Source organism: Hylobates moloch, unplaced genomic scaffold (genome assembly GCF_009828535.3).
Source record: "Hylobates moloch isolate HMO894 unplaced genomic scaffold, HMol_V3 SCAFFOLD_10, whole genome shotgun sequence".
Lineage (NCBI taxonomy): Eukaryota > Metazoa > Chordata > Mammalia > Primates > Hylobatidae > Hylobates > Hylobates moloch.
The window spans coordinates 97093799-97114569 of NW_026652285.1; the positions used below are offsets into that span (position 1 = coordinate 97093799).

Sequence of the window (20771 nt, forward strand, 5' to 3'; positions counted from 1 at the left end):
AAGAAAATCTGGAGTATAGTCGTTGTTTAATATGCATTTTTTTGAAGGCATCAATGAAACAACATTTTCCAGCACAGTTTTCCTCTCTTTGAAGATTCAAGATCACTTCAGTCCACTTTAGATTTTTAACTACCAGTAAGGAATTACACTATTAGCTTAAGGGGCAACGTCATAAAGGTCAATGTTGTGATTTCTAAGAACCTCATTTTTAGACAAGCATGTTTCTAATCATAAAAGCTCTAATTTCCTCAGAAGAGTCTCTGTCTGTACTAGTTTCTAAAACAGCTAAGTGGGACCCAGATTTTCTTGAACAAAATCTAGGTAAATATGACCTACAAAAGAAAATGTTGTGTACACTACAAACAGGGTAAATAGTTCTCTTGGTGGTTGGAGTGGGGAAATCAGTATTTTTGGAACCAGGAGTCCAAATTACAGAATCAGAGTTGGAAAGGACCTGGGCCAACCTCTTCATTTTACAGATGAGAGTGCTAACAAGCAGAGACATGAAGACACTTGCCAGAGGGCATAACACTTAAGTTACCAGGAAAGCCAGGACTAGAACTTAGGTTTCCTAGTTCTCAGACCAGTGTTCTTTATGCTTAACAGGGGAGGATAAAGCTCAGAACAGTAAATACTATTTTAAACATTAGAGGACAGGAAACTCTGTGTTGCTAGGAGCATAATTGGCACAGGACTTAAGGAGAATTGAAACAAGAGGTCAGAAAACTGAAGATAGTCTATTGCTGTAGTTCAATGAACACTGTTACTAAAGGATAGCTATGAAGTTTATTAAGATACTGAAAAAAAAAAGGAAAGCAGTCTTTACCTGAAAATGAAAACCCACTAGCAAAGGAAATCTCTTTCCAGGGTAACTTTTCCCAAGCTTTCTGAAATACTGTTTGAAAGAACAAACAAAAATATTTTTAAAAAGTAAACAGGCCAGGTACAGTGACTCAGACCTGTAATCCTAGCACTTTGGGAGGTTGAGGCAGGAGGATCACTTGAGCCCAGGAGTTTGAGGCCGGCCTGCTCAACAAAGTGAGACCACGTCTCTACAAAAAATTAAAAAATAAAGAAAATCAGCCAGGAATGGTGGCGCATGCCTGTAGTCCCAGCTACTTGGGAGGCTGAGGTGAGATTGCCTGAATCCAGGAATTTGAGGCTGCAGTGAGCCATGAATGTATCACTGCACCCCGGCCTGGGCAACAGAGCAAGACTCTGTCTCTTAAAAAAAAAAAAAAAAAAAGTAAACAAAATACTCCCCAAGTCCCCAAACCCCAAAACAGTAACTTTGGACTTCAGGTTTGAAAAATCAGCAAATCAGAGCAGGAATGGGAATAACTTAGACCCAAATTAGTCTCTATGCCAGAAATGAAAACCAAGTTAAAAATAATAGCCAGTTGCGGTGGCTCACGCCTGTAATCCCAGCACTTTGGGAGGCTGAGGCAGGCGGATCACAAGGTCAGGGGTTTGAGACCAGCCTGACCAACATGGTGAAACCCTGTCTCTACTAAAAATACAAAAATTAGCTGGGCATGGTGGCAGGCACCTGTAATCCCACCTATTTGGGAGGCTGAGGCAGGAAAATTGCTTGAACCTGGGAGGCGGAGGTTGCAGTGAGCCGAGAGCGCCATTGCACTCCAATCTGGGCAACAAGAGCAAGACTCTGTTTCAAAAAAAATAAATAAATAAATTTAGGGTATAATTTACCCAGGGCCATGGGAAAGAGATATCAAAAGCAATCAGCTCACTTCTCCTGGGACTGCCAGATGTGATCCTGTACAGAAAATTCGGTATAAGGCCTTTTCATTCATAGATTTCTGAAATTGAATGCTGAGTAATCAAAAAGGAGGGAGGACTTCATAGCAAGTGACTGTGAAATTATAAAGGGAATGACAGGGAAGGAAAACACAAAAAAGAAAAATCTTTATAATATACACTGAGTCCTATTTAAGGTAATAAAAATTTTGTGCATGAATATAAAATACTAAATACAGGGAATGTTAATAAATCTTATTTCCAAATTACCAATGCAAAATCAACTTACATTTTAGGTTTCATAACACCCAGTTACCCCTTACCAAAATTTAAAACATCTATGACTTTGAAGTCTCATAAATTTAAATGAGGCAAAAAATTAAAACTTTATGCCACAGACATCAATCCAGTCTTTAAATGTGATCTCATAAACACCAAGAGTTTAAATAGAATTCCTATTGGAGACATTGTATTATGAAACCAATGACATGGTTTTTTGACTAAGATATTTCAAAGTTGTTTCCTTTTTCATTTCCAGCATTCACAGTCTACAAAGAAAATATGCAAATAAATCTCATAATACTCATACATTCCAAGTAATATTACCACCTCAAGTCCTCAATTAAGATCTAGCTTTCAGATGCAATTCAATCCAATTTCTGAAATTATGACAGTATTGAAAGAAATGATTTCAAAAACTGGCTTGATCATGTTTCAAAGAATCAAACATTTTTCTACCAGCTAAGTTGGAATGAGAAAAAATATATTATGGAGGGACTCTGTTCTTGATTTTCAGTAGTCCATGGTGGCTAGCTTCATCATTATGAACCATTACATATTTCCAAATCCAGACATTTAACTTAGGTCCAAGTATAAGAGTTGGATTTACCTCATTATACAAAAATAAATGATTTACTCTTCTCAGGGTGAGAATAGTGACTATTTGAGTGTAGGATTAGAAGTTGGAGGTAAATATCCATCCCTCAAAATCAAAAAATAAAAATTCCAAGGTTAAGATTTTAAAAGACCTGAAAGGTTGCATTTTAAAACAGTTACCCTAAAAGTGTGAACATTTTTTTTCTCAGTTTGTTTTTAAAATGGTGGCCCTAAATTAAAAAATAAAAACTAAGTAACACCACTATGTGTCTTATCACATTAGAAAACTGCACCATTTAAAATTTGTGGAAAATGAAAACTTGTTTCGACAACAGGGTTTTTGTTTTAATAGTCATCAATGGTATTCTCAAAGAACACGTTTCGAACATCCAGAATGGATGCTAATTCCAAAATGTGCTTCTGGAGATGAGGATTCTCCACTGTTTCATCCCTTGGCAGTTGTGGATATGATTCTGGATAATTTCGTGTTTCCTGGTAGGCAAAGAGAGAAAAGTCAAGTTTTGTAGTCTAATGAAAGAAAATTATACTCATTGATACAGTGTCAAGGAGTAATATAATATGTATTTTCTGTTTGATATTGGAATGATTCTTAATAATATATTTGTTGAATATTGAATTGCTAATATTTAACCATTTTGACCTCTAAAATGACAATTTCAGATGGATCAATGTAATATATTCATTTAGTGAGTTATTCCACAAATGTTTACTGAGGCCTATTGTTGGTAGACACTATGCTCTGTATCACGTGGAAACCATATAATTCATGCTACTGGGGGGAACATCCTAACACATATAGAATTTCAACAAGTATATGTTAAATAAATAAAAAGATATTGCTTTGGAAATTAAAATGAGGCTGGGGCGGCCGGGCACCGTGGCTCATGCCTGTAATCCCAGCAGCATTTTGGGAGGCCGAAGTGGGCAGATCATGGGTCAGGAGTTTGAGACCAGCCTGGCCAACATGCTGAAACCCCATCTCTACTAAAATACAAAAATTAGCCGGGCATGGTGATGGGCACCTGTAATCTCAGCTACTCAGGAGGCTGAGGCAGGAGAACTGCTTGAACCTGGGAGGCGGAGGTTGCAGTGAGTTGAGATCATGCCATTGCACTCCAGCCCAGGTGTTTCGCCATGTTGGCCAGGCTAGTCTCGAACTCCTGACCTCAGGTGATCTGCCCGCCTCAGCCTCCCAAAGTGTTGGGATTACAGGCGTGAGCCACTGCGCCCGGCCTAGAAATTCTTCATTTGTTAAGTTCTATAAACTATAATTCTGCCATACATTTAAAATTTCCTGAAGAAGTTGCTACTTTTCTATACATCTCATGCAACAGTTCATACATACAAATGTTAACTTCTCTCTACCTATAGGACTCACTCACACATTACAAAAATAATTTTTTTTTTTGAGATAAAATCTCACTGTGTTGCCCAGGCTGGCTTACTGCAGCCTTGCAGTGAGCTCAAGCAATCCTCCCACTTCAGTCTCCCCAGAAGCTGGCACTACAGGTGTGCACAACCATGCACAGCTAATTTTTGTATTTTTTGTAGAGACAGGGTCTTGCCATGTTGGCCATGCTGGTCTTGAACTCCTGAGCTCAACCAATCTACACGCCTCGGGCCTCCCAAAGTGCTGGGATTACAGGCGTGAGCCACTGCACCCAGCCCTAATTAGAGGTTTAAATACTACTGTTTCAGAAATTGAAAAAGCAGACAGAAAATCAACAAAAATACAGAAGATACAAAGAACACTCTTTAATTTAGTTTAATTTCAAATGGAACAAATTGACATTTTTATATAATTCCATCTAGTAATAGCAGAATACACTGAATTGTTTTCAAGTGCAGATAAAACGACTGCCAAGATAATTCACATGCTTGGGTTAAAAAACAATCTGAATTTTAAAACTGAAACTATACAGTTAAAGCAATGCTTAAAAGGTAAGTACTTCTGTGCTCAGTAGTTACACAATCCTCCCACTGAAACATCACAGCAATCTCATGAGGTAGCTTCTGTTATCATTTTACAGATAAGTAAACTAAGGCTAAGAAAGGTGAGATCACTCTTCAATGTCACACAGCTAGTGAGAGGCAGCTTGTACTTTTTAGTAAGTACAAGTTTTATTAAGATACAATTAACATACCATACAATTCACCCATTTAAAGTAGACAATTCAGTGGCATTTAGTATACCCAGAAAGTTGTTTAACTATCACCACGACCAATTTTAGAGCATTTCATCACCCCCAAAAGAAGCTCTTTATTCTCTAGCAGATCCCTCCCCCATTCGCCCCAGTCCCCTCCCTCAGCCCTGGATAACCACTCATCTGCTTCTGCTATCTAAAAATTTGCTTATTCTGGACATTCCATATAAATGAGTCATATAATAAGTGGACAAAAATAAAAGGTGGCCGGGCATGGTGGCTCATGCTTGTAATCCCAGCACACTGGGAGGCCAAGGCAGGCGGATCACCTGAGGTCAGGAATTTTAAGACCAGCCTGGCCAACATGGTGAAACCCCATCTCTACTAAAAATACAAAAAATTAGCTGGGCGTGGTGGTGCATATCTGTAGCCCCAGCTACTTGAGAGGTTGAGACAGGAGAATCACTTGAGCCCAAGAGGCGGAGGTTGCAGTGAGCCAAGATCGTGCCACTGCACTCCAGCCTAGGCGACAGAGCGAGACTCTGTCTTAAAAATAAATAAATAAATAAATAAAAATTTAAAAAAAAATTAAAGATAAATGCTTGTGTTAGAAGAGAAGGTTTCAGATCTAAGCTTAAAACACTAGAATATATATTAAAGTAAAAAGGAAAGAATAAAAAAGTATGAATGGAAGTAAATGAAACAGAAAAGAGAAACAACTACTCAGGGGATGGAGATGGATCTCTTGAGCCCAGGAGTTCCAGGTCAGCCTGGACAACATAGCAAGACACTGTCTCAAAAATTTAAAATAAGTAACGCTGGGTGTGATGGCCTTATTTATTTTTTAGTTTCTACCAAAAAATACAAAAATTAGCTGGGCATGGTGGTGGGTGCCTGTAATCCCAGCTACTTGGGAGGCTGAGGCATGAGAATCACTTGAATCCGGGAGGCAGAGGTTGCAGTGAGCTGAGAGCACGCCACTGCCCTCCTGACTGGGCAACAGAGTGAGACTGTCTCAAAAAAAATTTTTTTAAATAAATAAATAAATACATAAGTGAAAAAAAAAAGAAACAAACAGTAGTGAAAAAAAACGAAAGTTAATAGAACTTTACCAAGACCGAAAAAGAAAGAAGAAACAAATTACTAATAAGGGATATGAAAGATCACTACAGTGCCTACAGGAATAAAAGGACAATGGAAAATTATAAACAATATTATGCCAATAAATTAGATAAATGCCTTTCAAGGCACAAATTATCAAATCCATAATGAAATATTAGCAAATTCAACCCAGCAATGCAAAAAAGACAATATATGACCACAAAATGGGTTTAATAGCTATGCAAGGTTGGTTTAATTTTTTTTTTTTTTTTTTGAGATGGAGTTTTGCTCTTGTTGCCCAGGCTGAAGCGCAATGGCACAATCTTGGCTCACCACAACTTCCGCCTGCTGGGTTCAAGCGATTCTCCTGCCTTAGCCATCCCAGTAGCTGGAATTACAGGCATGTGCCACCACGCCCGGCTAATTTTTGTATTTTTAGTAGAGACGGGGTTTCTCCATGTTGGTCAGGTTGGTCTCGAACTCCCTACCTCAGGTGATCTGCCCACCTTGGCCTCCCAAAGTGCTGGGATTACAGGCGTGAGCCACTGCGCCTGATTTAACATTAAAAGATCAATTAATGTTATTCACTCCATTAACAGAATATATTACATCAGTAGATGCAGAAAAAAGTTTTGCGAATCATCCATACCCATTCCTGATACAAACTCGTAGTAAATTAAGAATGGAAGGGAGCTCAGTCAATCTGAGAAAGAGTAACCAACAATTTACATCATAATTTATGGTAAAAGACTACACATCTTTCCCCTAAAATCAGGAAGAAGGCAAGGATGTCCATTTTCACTACTTTTATTCAACATTTTACTAGAAGATCTAGACCTGATATAAAGCACTAATAACAATAAAAGGCATATAGATTGGAAAAAAAGAAGTAAAGCTGTTTTTTGTTTAAGGATGGATGACATGATCCTGTATATAGAAAATTTTAAGGAACATATAAAAAAGCTAAAAGAACTAACAAAATTTAGCAAGACTGCAGGACACAAGGTCAACTGTATTTTTTTTTTTATTTTTTTTTTTTTTAAGAAAGGGTTTCTCATTCTTTCACCCAGGCTGGAGAGCAGTGGCATGCTCATGGCTCAGGGTAGCCTTGACCTCCCAGACTCAAGTGATCCGGTTACCTCAGCCTCCCAGGTAACTGGGGCAATGGGCATGTGCCACCACAACCCGAGTAATTTTTTGTATTTTTTGTAGAGATGGGGTTTCACCATGTTGCCCAGCTGGTCTCCGACTCCTGGGATCAAGTGATCTGCCTGCCTCAGCTTCCCAAAGTGCTGGCATTAAAGGAGTGAGCCAGCATACCCAGCCACAAGGCCAGTGTTTTAAAAGTGCATTTCTATGTATTAGCAACAAGCAACTGAAAAATGAAATAAAAATAATTCAATTTTTTTTTTTTTTGAGACGGAGTCTCACTCTGTTGCCCAGGCTGGAGTGCAGTGGTGCAATCTCGGCTCATTGCAACCTCTGCCTCCCAGGTTCAAGCGATTCTCTTGCCTCAGCCTCCCAAGTAGCTGGGACTACAGGCATACGCCACCACGCTTGGCTGATTTTTTTTTGTATTTTTAGTACAGATGAGGTTTCACCATGTTGGCCAGGCTGGTCTCCAACTCCTGACCTTGTGATCCACCCGCCTCTGCCTCCCAAAGTGCTGAGATTAGAGGTGTGAGGTACCGCGCCTGGCCAAATAATTCAAATTTTTTTTTTTTCAAAGACGGAGTCTCACTCTGTTGTCCAGGCTGGAGTGCAATGGCACGACCTTGGCTCACTGCAACCTCGGCCTCCCGGGATCAAGCGATTCTCCCTGCCTCAGCCTCCTGAGTAACTGGGATTACAGGCACCCGCCACCACACACAGCTAATTTTTGTATTTTTAGTAGAGATGGGGTTTCGCCTTGTTGGCCAGGCTGGTCTTTAACTCCTGACCTCAGGTGACCTGCCCACCTTGGCCTCCCAAAGTGCTGGGATTACAGGTATGAGCCACCATGTCCAGCCAAATAATTCAATTTTTAAAGCATACTGGAACATAAAATATTTTGGAATAAATTATGAAACACATGCAAGACCTGTATGATAAAAACTACAAAATCCTGGTGAAAGAAACTAAACATATAAGTAAATGAGGATATATACCATTATTACTGACTGGAAGATTCAATATTATTAAAATAGTAATTCCCCACAGGTGAATTATATATAGATTTTTAATACAATTCCAAGCAAAATGTGACATAGATGCAAAAATTCATATAGAAGTACAAAGGAACTAACACAACCAAAACACCTAAAAATCTTTTGGGGAAGGGGACTCTCCCTATCAGATTTTAAGACTTTTTTAAAACTACAATAGTAAAGGCAGTAGTGTATTTGAGACAAATTCTGTAGATCAATGGAAGAGAATTTAGAGTTCAGAAATATCCCTATACATATATGCTTAATTGATTTTCAACAAAGTTACCAAAGTAACTCAATGGGAAAAGAAAAATCTTTTCAACATATGGTACTAGGACAACTGCATATGCATATTAAAAATCTTTAACCTTTATCTCACACTGTAAACAAAAATTAACTCAAAATAAACCATAGACCTACATGTAAAAGCTAAAACTATAGAATTTCTAGAAGAAAACATAGAAGTCCAGGCATGGTGGCTCACGCCTGTAATCCCAGTACTTCGGGAGATGAGGCAGAGGGATCACTTGAGGTCAGGAATTCGAGATCAGCCTGGCCAACATAGTGAAAACCCCTCTCTACTAAAAATAACAAAAAAATTAGCTGGGTGTGGTGGTGGGCGCCTATAATACCAGCTACTCGGGAGGCTGAGGAAGGACAATCACTTGAATCCGGGAGGTGGAGGTTGCAGTGAGCCAAGATTGTGCCATTGCACTCCAGCCTGGGTGACAGAGTGAGACTCAGTCTCAAAAAAAAAAAAAAAAAAGAACAAAAAAACAAAATCTCTGTAACTTTAGGTAAAGATTTCTGGGATAATACACAAAAACACAAATCAGAGAAGAAAAACTCAGATTTTTCATTGTAGCTTCAATTTGCATGCAACTAAACTTTTAATTTTGATGAAATTTTAAATACCCCTACATATCCATCAGAATGGTCAGATTTAAAAGTCTGACAACAATGTTGGCAAGACTGAAAAGCAACCTTTAAAAGCTACTGGTGGGAATGTAACTATGGTACAACCACTTTCAGAAAAGGTCTAGCAATTTTTTTTTAATATATATTTATTATACTTTAAATTCTAGGGTACATGTGCCATGCAGGTTTGTTACATATGTATACATGTGCCATGTTGGTGTGCTGCACCCATTAACTCGTCATTTACATTAGGTATATCTCCCAATGCTATCCCTCCCCCCTCCCCCCACCTCACAACAGGCCCTGGTGTGTGATGTTCCCCTTCCCGTGTCCACATGTTCTCATTGTTCAATTCCCACCTAAGAGTGAGAAGATGTGGTGTTTGGTTTTTTGTCCTTGCGATAGTTTGCTGAGAATGATGGTTTCCAGCTTCATCGATATCCCTATAAAGAACATGAACTCATCCTTTTTTATGGATGCATAGTATTCCATGGTGTATACGTGCCACATTTTCTTAATCCAGTCTATCATTGATGGACATTTAGGTTGGTTCGAAGTCTTTGCTATTGTGAATAGTGCTGCAGTAAACATATGTGTGCATGTGTCTTTATAGCAGCATGATTTATAATCCTTTGGGTATATACCCGGTAATGGGATGGCTGGGTCAAATCCCATCCCAGGGATCTAGTTCTAGATCCCTGAGGAATCACCACAATTTCTTATAAAACTAAACACATACCAATACTATGACCAAAAAAATTCAAAACAAATATCTGTGCAAAGGCTTGTACAAGCCTTGTTATTTATAATAAAAAGCAGTTTTATTTCTTTTTTTTTTTTTTTTTTTTTTTGAGACGGAGTCTCGCTCTGTCACCCAGGCTGGAGTGCAGTGGCGCGATCTCGGCTCACTACTAGCTCCGCCTCCCAGGTTCACGCCATTCTCCTGCCTCAGCCTCTCCGAGTAGCTGGGACTACAGGTGCCCGCCACCACGCCCAGCTAATTTTTTGTATTTTTAGTAGAGACGGGGTTTCACCGTGGTCTCGATCTCCTGACCTCGTGATCCGCCCGCCTCGGCCTCCGAAAGTGCTGGGATTACAAGCGTGAGCCACCGCGCCCGGCCAGTTTTATTTCTATTAGCCAACTATTTATTTATTTAAAGACAGGGACTCCCTCTCTCACCCAGGCTGGAATGCAGTGGCATGATCATAATTCACTGTAACATGGAACTCCTGGGGCTCAAGCAATCCTCCAGCTTTGGCCGCCTGAAGTATTCAGATTATAGGCAGGAGCCACCATGACCTGGCCTGTAATAGCCAACACTGTACAACTGCCATGTGTTCATCAGGAGGAGAATGCCTAAACTGTGGTATGTTCAGACAATGGAATACTACTCAGTAACAAAAAGGAATGATCTACTGATATCTGAAACAACAGGGATAAATCTCAAGAACAATGCAATGCTTAGTCACAGAAGGTTTACACAAGAGTCCATACTGTGTGAGTCAAGTTCACGAACAGGTGCAAGTAATCTCGAGTGAAAACAATCAAAAGAGTGACAGCCTCTGGGGTAATGGGTACTGGACTGACTAAAAAGGAGTATAGAAGGAACAATCTGGAATGATGCTATCTTATATAAATTGATAAAGGTTTAGGTTACACAGATGTTATTTCCTCAAAACTCACTTAATGGCAAACTTTAATTTTGTGCATTTCACTATATGTAAACTTTACATAAAAAAGAACTAGTAGGTGGGTCACAGTGGCTCATGCCTATTACCGCACTTTGGGAGGCCAAGGCAGGAGGATTGCTTGAGGCCAGAAGTTTGAGGTCACCCTGGGCAATGTAGCAAAACCCATCTCTACAAAAAAATTTAAAAATTAGCTGCGCATGTTGGTGCACGGTACTCAGGTGGTCCCAGCTATTCAGGAGGCTAGAAGCAGGAGGACTGCTTGAACCCAGGAGACTGAGGCTGCAGTAAGCTACAACTGTATCACTGTACTCCAAACTGCATGACAGACAGAGACTCTGTCTCAAATTTAAAAAAAAAAAAAAAATTAGTAGTTGGGCAGTGGCAATGTGCCTATAGTTCCAGCTACGTTTGACGCTGAGGCAGGAGGATAGCTTGAATCCAGAAGTTCAAGATCAGCCTAGGCAACATAGGAAGATCTCATCTCATTTAAAAAAAAAAAGTAAACATATTACATATATGCATAATGAAGTGTTTGTGGGTGATGTCTGCAATTTACTTCAAAATGCATTAAAAAATAAGATGGTGTCAGGCGTGGTGGCTCATCCCTGTAATCCCAGAACTTTGGGAGGCTGAGGCGGTTGGATCACCTGAGGCCAGGAGTTCGAGACCAGCCTGGCCAATATGGTGAAACTCCATCTCTACTAAAAATACAAAAATTATCTGGGTGTGGTGGCACACACCTGTAATCCCAGCTACTTGGGAGGCTGAGGCAGGAGAATTACTTGAACCCGGGAGGTGGAGGCTGCAGTGAGCAGAGATCACGCCATTGTACTCCAGCCTAGGCAACAGAGCAAGACTTCATCTCAAAAAAAAAAAAAAAAAAGATCTACTGATGAATGGAAATATGTCAGAACTCAAATATAGCTGACCCCTGAACAATGCAGGGGTTAGGGATGCTGAGGCCCCTCCCTAACACAGTTAAAAATCCATGTATAACTTTCAACTCCCTGAAAAATCCATGTATAACTTTCAACTACCTGAAATTTAACTAATAAATGTCCTTTGTGGCAGTTTTTTTTTTTTTCCAGAAAAGGTGCTTTCTTCTGCACTAAAAGCCTGTTCAGGCAGGTATCCTTTCTCCTCAGTGGCACCTGGGAACTTGTCTGCTGCCTCTTGGTTGGCAGAAGCTGCTTCTCGTGTTAACATTTTTAAAGCCAAAGCTCTTTCGAAAATTATCAAACCCTTTTTTGCCAGAATTTAATTCTCTAGCTGTAGATCCTTCACTTTCCTTTTGCTTTGTTATATAACGAGTTTGCTTTTTCTCAAATCATAATATATGTCTTTTTTTTTTTTTTCTTGCTCTGTCGCCCAGGCTGGAGTGCAGTGGTGTGATCTCAGCTCACTGCAACCTCTGCCTTCTGGGTTCAAGCAATTCTCCTGTCTCAGCCTCCCGAGTAGCTGGGACTACAGGCTCATGCCATGACACCCAGCTAATTTTTGTATTTTTAGTAGAGACGGGGGTTTCACCATATTGGTCAGGCTGGTCTTGAATTCTTGACCTGAGGTGATCCACCTGCCTCGGCCTCCAAAGTGCTAGGATTACAGGCGTGAGCTACTGTGCCTGGCCTGTAAGTATGTCTTATAGCAACCTTCCACCTACATAAATGCTACATTTTCATTATGAGATAAAAAGGTATTTCACAAAAAGTGTAAGGTTTTCATGGCTGCTAACGTAGCTACAGTGATGGCTTCACAAATTTTCTTTTTTTACAACACTCCTTACTGGATTAATTTATCTTGAAATGGTAGGCAACCACAATGGCAAACCTTGATCTATGGTACATATCAAGCAATTCAACTTTTTCTTGTAATGTCATGACTTTTCTTCGCTTCTTGGGAGCACTTGAAGCATCACTTCATATGGATCCCATGGTGTTATGCAAGGTTTACTACAGTACTGCACTAAACACAATAAAAAATATGTGAGAACCACTAGAGATCATTTTTTATTACAATACACAATTTACTGGAGAGACAAACTGCTCATGGAAATGACAGGCATTCTAAGCAGTACTTGCAACACTTGAGCTTACTGCCAGAGCAACAGGATGTGGCTACAAAATTATTACAGTAGTACAGTAGGCACTACAGTGATTTTATGCAGTTGTGATTTTTAATTATACTTTAAGTTTTAGGGTACATGTGCACAACTGTGCAGGTTTGTTACATATGTATACATGTGCCATGTTGGTGTGCTGCACCTATTAACTCGTCATTTAGCATTAGGTATATCTCCTAATGCTATCCCTCCCCGCTCCCCCCACCCCACAACAGGCCCCGGTGCGTGATGTTCCCCTTTCTGTGTCCATGTGCTCTCATTGTTCAATTCCCACCTATGAGTGAGAACATGCGGTGCTTGGTTTTTTGTCCTTCCATAAAAAATGATGAGTTCATGTCCTTTGTAGGGACATGGATGAAGCTGGAAACCATCATTCTCAGCAAACTATCACAAGGACAGTTATGATTTAATATTGCATCATTACTTTGGTTTACACTTCTCTGGACTATGAATGGTACCATATATGGTCTGTAAGTATGTGCATAAATTTTAATCATTCATAATAGATTTGTACATATCTTATAGTAGTAAATGATAAAACAGACTAGTGTCTACATATATTTTATGTATTCATGATATACCTTTTTCTTAATTTTTTCAATTTTTTTTGTATGATTTTATTTTATTTTTCTCACTGGCACTGACCTACTGCACTTAAACACTTCCATCAGACTCAAAAAATAATTTTATTTCAGGAGAAAGAAAATATTTTACTGTTAGCTTCTGTTTATACTGTTTCATTATTAAGAGTTTTTTTTTCTTTTTTTAAGAGATAGGATCTTGCTATGTTGCCCAGGCTGATCTCCAATTCCTGGCTTCAAGCAATCCTCCTGCCTCAGCCTCCTAAGTAGCTGGGACTATAGGTATGTGCCACATCTCCCAGCTTGACTTTTTTTTTTTTTTTTTAACTATAATGGAATGTGTTTTTATTCACCCATTGGAAAAGCCTTTGCTACATATTAATACAAACTTGTCACTAATAAATCCTTCTTTAAGTAAGAAAATAATATAACATGAGCATAACTTTGTGTGAGTTTTAATGTCCTGGAGCCTTGTTGCTTTATGTATAAAGTGCAGGTCAGTAAAAATTAAAATGAGGTAATATGGTATAATAGCCTTAACCCAATAAGCATACAATAAAGGATGGCTATAATTTTAACATGAATTCAACTGAAATCCTGATAGGGCAACACCAATAACAATGTTTGCTATATAGCTTACAAATTGTTCTTTGTCATCCCCTCATCTACCCAATGGGAATTAGAGCTAGCCTGTTAGGCTGCTTGACAGGACCACTGAATGCTGGAAATCAACCATATTCTATCCCCTCATTTAACAGATGAGAAAGCAGAGGCTCAGGGAGTTTGGGAAACTTGTCCATAAAGGGACAACTACTTTGTGGCTGAACTATGTCTAGGACCAGGCTCTCTTTATCGACACGAGTATCTCTTTCCTTTCTATGCCCCTTCACGTTTACAAAGCACCTCCTCAGCTCCATGATTTTGTTTATTATGCTACATCACTCAGCTCATGAAAATGGCTTTCTTTTCCTCCTTTCTTGTCACTGGAAGTTTTTTGCATTCTTATAGCAGCTGACTCCATACTAACCCTTAAAATGAAAAAATAAAAAATAAAAAAATACACACACACACGTGAATATGTGGAAGAAACAGCACTAGGTCTCCCTGGACAACCCAGTGCAGGCCACACCCTGGCAGTCACAAAGCACACATAAGAAATTGTCTTCCCATGTGAACTGCTTTTGACACTTCAATGCTAAAGATCTCAGAAGTGCTTCCACTTTGAAAGAAGCCCGGGAACATTTGTAGCCTACCCGTTAATGTGTCTCATTTTGAGACAGAACGGTGAGCAGGTTAACCAGTTGCTCTTCATGTACTTCTTGCAGTAAGTCCTTCAAAGAATGAAGAGTGAAGACAATTCATTTCTCCTCCTGGAACTTTTCCTTCTTATTCTTTTGCTTTTTTAAAGGTTGTTATATTCAGGTAGAGGGATAAGACATTATAAAAGATAAAGGATATCATGTGAGGGAGGAAATCAGACAATTAATCCAAAAAAATCTTCTGTAGAAATTAAAAATAAAAACTTGTGGGCAAGGTAGGAGGCAACAATTTCTTTCCACAGAGCTGTTCCTCAAAAGCAGGAATGAAAAACAACGAAAGACAAAAAAACAGACCTCAGCTGCATAATGAAGCTGGGGTCTTGGCCTGACAGCTTTGAATATCCTTAAAACCGGGCTGGGCATCAAGCGTCTTCTCCAGAATAAGCCAAGGAAGACAAGTCCAGTTTGGTTTTTAAGGCTTTAGTGAGCTCTGCAGCGAGCACATCATGGAGGGACACGCTATCGTGGGAGTACACCCAGTTTTTCTCAGTCCAGTCATAACGCTTGAGTCCACTGGATGGAGAAGATAACCAGATTTACTTGTTTGGCGTCTGCTTGTTGATCATGTAGGTTGCTAGATCTCCACCCAGTTTACCAGTTAAGACACCACTCCCAAAGGAAACATCATAGTCCTCAAATGTGTATGGCTTGTCTGCAAGGTCTTCAAAAAACTCTGCTAAAGAGTCCAGTGACTCCTCTGCTAGTCTTTCATAGGTGGTCTCATCTACAGAGCCTGGGTGGCCCAAAGTTCCTGATTTCCTCAAATTCATCAAATAGACACTCTGCTTTTTGACATTCCAAATCTGGTTGAGGCCATGGAGGTTCAAACTGGCATGGTGGGGTGCACTGGCCATGGCGATTCCAGTGTGCAGGCCCTGGCAGCCACAGAGCGGGGCCAATTCCGCTGGCCGCGGGGCCCAGGTGAGCAATGTTTTCAATATTCCTAGGCTATGTAGTTCATCTGTTTTGCAAACTGTAGGAAATCTCCAAAATTTTTCCAATTTATTTCTTGAAAAAACAAACAAACAAAAAAAAACTGTGTCTTAAGTGGAACTGCACAGTTGGCCCATGCAGTGGTACAATCAGAGCTCACTACAGCCTCAAACTCCTGGGCTCAAGCAATTCTCCCACCTTAGTCTCCTGAAGAGCTGGGACTATAGGCACACATCACTACACCTGGCTAATTTTAAAAATTTCTTTGTAGAAATGAGGTCTCACTATGTTGCCCAGGCTGGTCTCAAACTCCTAGCCTGAAGTGATGCTCCTGTCTCGGCCTCCCAAAGTGCTGAGATTACAGGTATGAGCCACTGCGCCTGGCCCATTGCACAGTTCTTTCACATTTTAAAATTACCGTAATAAAATGGAAAGAAATAATATTCTGAAACCAAAAGCTGCAAAATATTTTTTTAACTGTTCAGGCATACTTGAAAAAAAATTTTACTTACAGAAGTGAAAAATATAATGGCTAAAATATTTAAAACCTCAATGAAGTGTTGTATAGGTACATCCATACACAAAAAAGCAACAGCTAGAAAAGCGGACTATCAAGTCAAGCAAAAGACTTGAACACATTCTTTACAAAGAGAAAAACAGAAGAACACATATGAGAAGTTGCTCAACCTTAACAGTAATCCTGGAAATAAAAATTAAAACCACAATGACCTACCACTTTACACTCAGCAGATTCACAAAAGCTATAAAGTATGACTGCAACAAGTGTTGGAAAGGAAGGATTACAGAAATAGCAACTCATATCCTGCTGGTATAAGTGTAAACTGATACAGCCGCTTTGGAACACAGTCTGGCATTACCTAGTAAAATTAAATATGCTTATATCCTCTGATCTTGCAATTCTACTATTAGGTATATTCCTCAGAGAAAATTTTACATATGTGTACCAGGAAACTGATACAAGAATTTCACAGTAACACCATTTTTTTTTTTCCAAGACTGAGTATTGCTCTGTTGCCCAGGCTGGAGTGCAGCAGCATGATCTCGGCTCACTGCAACCTCCGCCTCCTGGGTTCAGGCAATTCTCTTTCCTCAGCCTCCCGAGTAGTTTGGATTACAGGTGCATGCCACCACATCTGGCTAATTTTTGTATTTTTAGTAGAGACAGGATTTCATCATGTTGGCCAGGTTGGTCTTGAACTCCTTACCTTGTGATCTGCCTGCCTCTGCCTCCCAAAGTGCTGGGATTACAGGTGTGAGCCACTGCGCCTGGCCAGTATCATTTATATAGTAATAAAAACTTTGAAGCAACCCAAATGTTCATTATCAGAAGAATAAGTGATTTGCAATATATAGTCAAACAATGCCTAGTGTTGCATAGTCAAACAAAATGAATGAATGAAAGCTGTAGTCAATCGACATGGCTCAATTTCAGGAATAACTAGAAAAAAGGAAGTTGTAGAACACATACAATATGGATTCATAAATATGTTGTGTAGGAATAGAAATAAATGCTGCAAAACTACGAAGAAAAGTGAATGATTAAAAAAAAAATTTCAGGGCGGGGTGCGGTGGCTCATGCCAATAATCCCAGCACTTTGGAAGGCCAAGGCGGGTGGATCACCTGAGGTCAGGAGATCGAGACCAGCCTGGCCAATATGGTGAAACCCTGTATCTACTAAAAATACAAAAAATTAGCCAGGTGTGGTGGTGGGCGTCTATAATCCCAACTACTACTTGGGAGGCTGAGCCAGGCGAATCGCTTGAACCCAGGAGGCAGAGGTTGCAGTGAGCTGAGATCGGGTCATTGCACTCCAGCCTGGGCAACATGAGTGAAACTCCATCTCTAAATAAATAAATAAATAAAATTCAAGATGTGAGTTTCATCTGAGAGGGATATAGGATCAGGGAGGTATTGAAAATGTTCTACTTTTATTTTTTTTAATTTTTTGAGATGGAGTTTCATTCTTGTCGTCCAGGCTGGAGTGCAGTGGCGCAATCTCTGCTCACTGCAACCTCTGCCTCCTGGGTTCAAGCAATTCTCCTGCCTCAGCCTCCAGAGTAGCTGGGATTACAGGCACGTGCCACCATACCTGGCTAATTTTTTTATTTTTAGTAGAGAAGGAGTTTCAGCATGTTGGCCAGGCTGGTCTCCAACTCATGACCTCAAGTGTTCCACCAGCTCCAACCTCCCAAAGTGCTGAGATTACAGGCGGGAGCCACCACGGCCAGCCAGAAAATGTTCTACTTTTAAACAAACGATAGGTACTCAGATGTGCCTTAATATTGTTAATCTTTATACTTTACGTATTCAAATGTATTTTTTTACTTAACAGACCAATGTGACAGTATATTTGTAAATATTATTTTGAATTTATCCAAAATAATATTATTTTATTATAACCTTATTTTATACAGGTAAAATATAATACATGGCTCTTAAATACCTAAAATGATAAAATTCATCTTTAATAATGTTCTTTGCTTACCCGAAAAATCTTGTGCATCCTCATGGTGGCTGAACAAAAGATAAATCTTGTGAGGAGCAAGCGAAGAAATTCATCTCCAAAAAACTGGAGAAATGCCTGATCTGCAAAGAGGAGAAAAGTGACAGTAAAAAGATGCTTAAATGGAAATTATGTTTCAAAGGGGAAGGAAACTTCAGGAAAGCGTTCTCAACTTTCCTGCCTGGGACACATACCTTTAAAAATTCAAACAATTTAAAATAAGTAACCATTTTAAGCCATTATAGTACATTCTGTTAAATGTGCAGTTAGATTAGGAGGGTACCTATTGAACGTGAATGAGTCAGTAGCTGGGCAATATCACGGTTGATTTTTCGAAGATATTCTTGACACTTTTCCCATAGGCCTCTGCGCATGCTTGACAATCCAGAGACAAATAGGAAGGCCATTAGAGGATTGTTCAAAAAGAGAGTGAAGAGGCTACCTCGCTGAGATTGATCTGTAATAACAAACATGTTATATATATAGACAATAGTTTTGCAAAAGATAAGAGATACATATGAGGAACATTTTAATATACTGATAATATATAAAATTAAAGCTATCTCATTAAATCGTAATTCAACAAAGCAGATTCTTCATGAAACTACAAAAACGTTGGTATGTTGCTTTCTGCTGAACAAACTTAAGAAAGAGCCTAGCAAACTTAAGAGAAATGGAAAATGATCATATTTCTTACCATTTTTTGCCCTCAATTAACAAATTTCATCCAAATATGGCAAGTGTTGGGTTATGGGTTATCTGTGATAGAATTCTCTGATGAGTGCTAGAAATGCCGGTCTTTTTCATTCTCCTCTGAGTTGCTCTCTATGAGCTGCTCTTTCCCTTCCTGTCTCTTACATATGAGTAGTTTCTTTCTTTGGCCCCATACATTGCTGACTGCTCTTACTCCCATGATTTTAGTTACCATTTATATGCCTACGAATTTCTAATTCTCTATCAGTAGCCTAAATTGAATTCCTTAGGTCTGGCACTGCTCTGTCTTGCGGTAGATACTGGACACTAAAAATGTTGACTAGATGAGTAAAATACTGGACACTAAAAATGTGACTAGATGAGTAAAATGTGACTAGATGATTTCAAAGCTTTAGTACAAAGTGTCACTGTTAACACTAATTTCACCTGGTTCTTTTTACTGTTTTTGATATAGGTACTAGAAAATTTAATGACTCACACTCTTACTTCTTTTAAGTACTGCTGCTCTAGGCTACTCTATTCAACCTAACTCTCAAAGGCACCTCAAACTCAACCTGTCAACAACTCAAAGCAAATTATTTCCCCTTTTCTCTACAAATATGCTTCCCATCAGGTATTATCATTTCTACCAGCATCTCAGCCAGAAACCTGGAAGTCTATTCCTGCCTTCCCTCCCCACACCTAGTCCATCACAAAGTCCTATTGGTTCTATGGGTTTAGTGTCTTTGCAGCTGGCTACCAGTCATTGTGCTATCTCCAGCCATCTCCCCATTTTCATCCATGCCCCTCCCCAGTTCATTCTCTAGGAGGTTAACTGAATGCTCTTTCATGCTACTCTCCTGTTTAAATCTTTTGATGGTACAAGTTGAGTATCCCTTATCCAAAATGCTTGGGGCCACAAGTGTTTGAATTTTGGATTTTTTGGGATTTGGAATATTTGCATATACATAATGAGATGTCCTGGGGACAGGTCCCAAGTCTAAACATGAAGTTTATTCATGTTTCATATGTACTGTATACACATAACCTAAAGGTAACTTTACACAATATTTTAAATAATTTTGTACATGAAACAAACCTTGTGCTAAGTACTGATATGTGGAATTTTCCACTTTCAGTATCGTGTTGATACTCAAACTTTTGAATTTTGGAGCATTTCAGATTTTAGGATTAAAAATGCTCAACCTGTACCCCACTGTTTTCCACTTAAATTACTTAACAAATCTTAGAAGTTCTTTCATAATTCAATCACACAATCTCAAACTCTACCCTTTAGCTAGAAGGAATGACTAATTTCTCTATGTGCTCAGCCAGGTGTGGTGGCTCATGCCTGTAATCCCAGCACTTTGGGAGGCCAAGGTGGGTGGATCACTTGAGGTCAAGTGTTCGAGGCCAGCCTGGCCAACATGGCGAAACCCTGTCTCTAGTGAAAATACAAAATTAGGCCAGGCCTGGTGGCTCACGCCTGTAATCCCAGCACTTTTGGAGGCCGAGGCAGGCAGAGCACGAGGTCAGGAGTTTGAGACCAGCCTGGCCAACATAGCGAAAACCCGTCTCTACTAAAAATACAAAAAAATTAGCTGGGAGTGGTGGCGAGTGCCTGTAATCCCAGCTTCTAGGGACGCTGAGGCAAGGAGAATCGCTTGAACTTGGGAGGCGGCGGTTGCAGTGAGCCAAGATTGCACTACTGCATCTAGCCTGGGCGGCAGTGCAAGACTCCATCTCAAAAAATAAAATAAAATAAATTTTTCTACGTGCTCCCTAAGCTGTCTTATCTCATGGCCACAGCACATGCAAATTCTCAGCTGGAACACTCTCGCTCGGTCATTTCCCACCCCCATCTAGTTCTCCATGTTCTTAACGTCCACGTTAGACATTATCTCA

At 39.7% G+C, this 20771-nt stretch overlaps 1 protein-coding gene across 3 annotated transcripts in view; it reads right to left on the reverse strand.

The window, feature by feature from the left end:
* Positions 1–215: 215 nt before the first annotated feature.
* SCAI (suppressor of cancer cell invasion) overlaps positions 216–20771 on the reverse strand; it is a 186685-nt gene continuing 166129 nt past the window's right edge. For all 3 annotated transcript variants that reach the window (XM_032165116.2, XM_032165115.2, XM_032165114.2), the window contains 3 exons: positions 18457–18630; positions 18156–18256; positions 216–3126 (listed from right to left, as the gene is read on the reverse strand). In XM_032165116.2, the coding sequence (XP_032021007.1) occupies positions 2980–3126; positions 18156–18256; positions 18457–18630 (422 nt within the window). In that variant the 3' untranslated portion in view covers positions 216–2979. The remainder of the gene's footprint in view (positions 3127–18155; positions 18257–18456; positions 18631–20771) is intronic.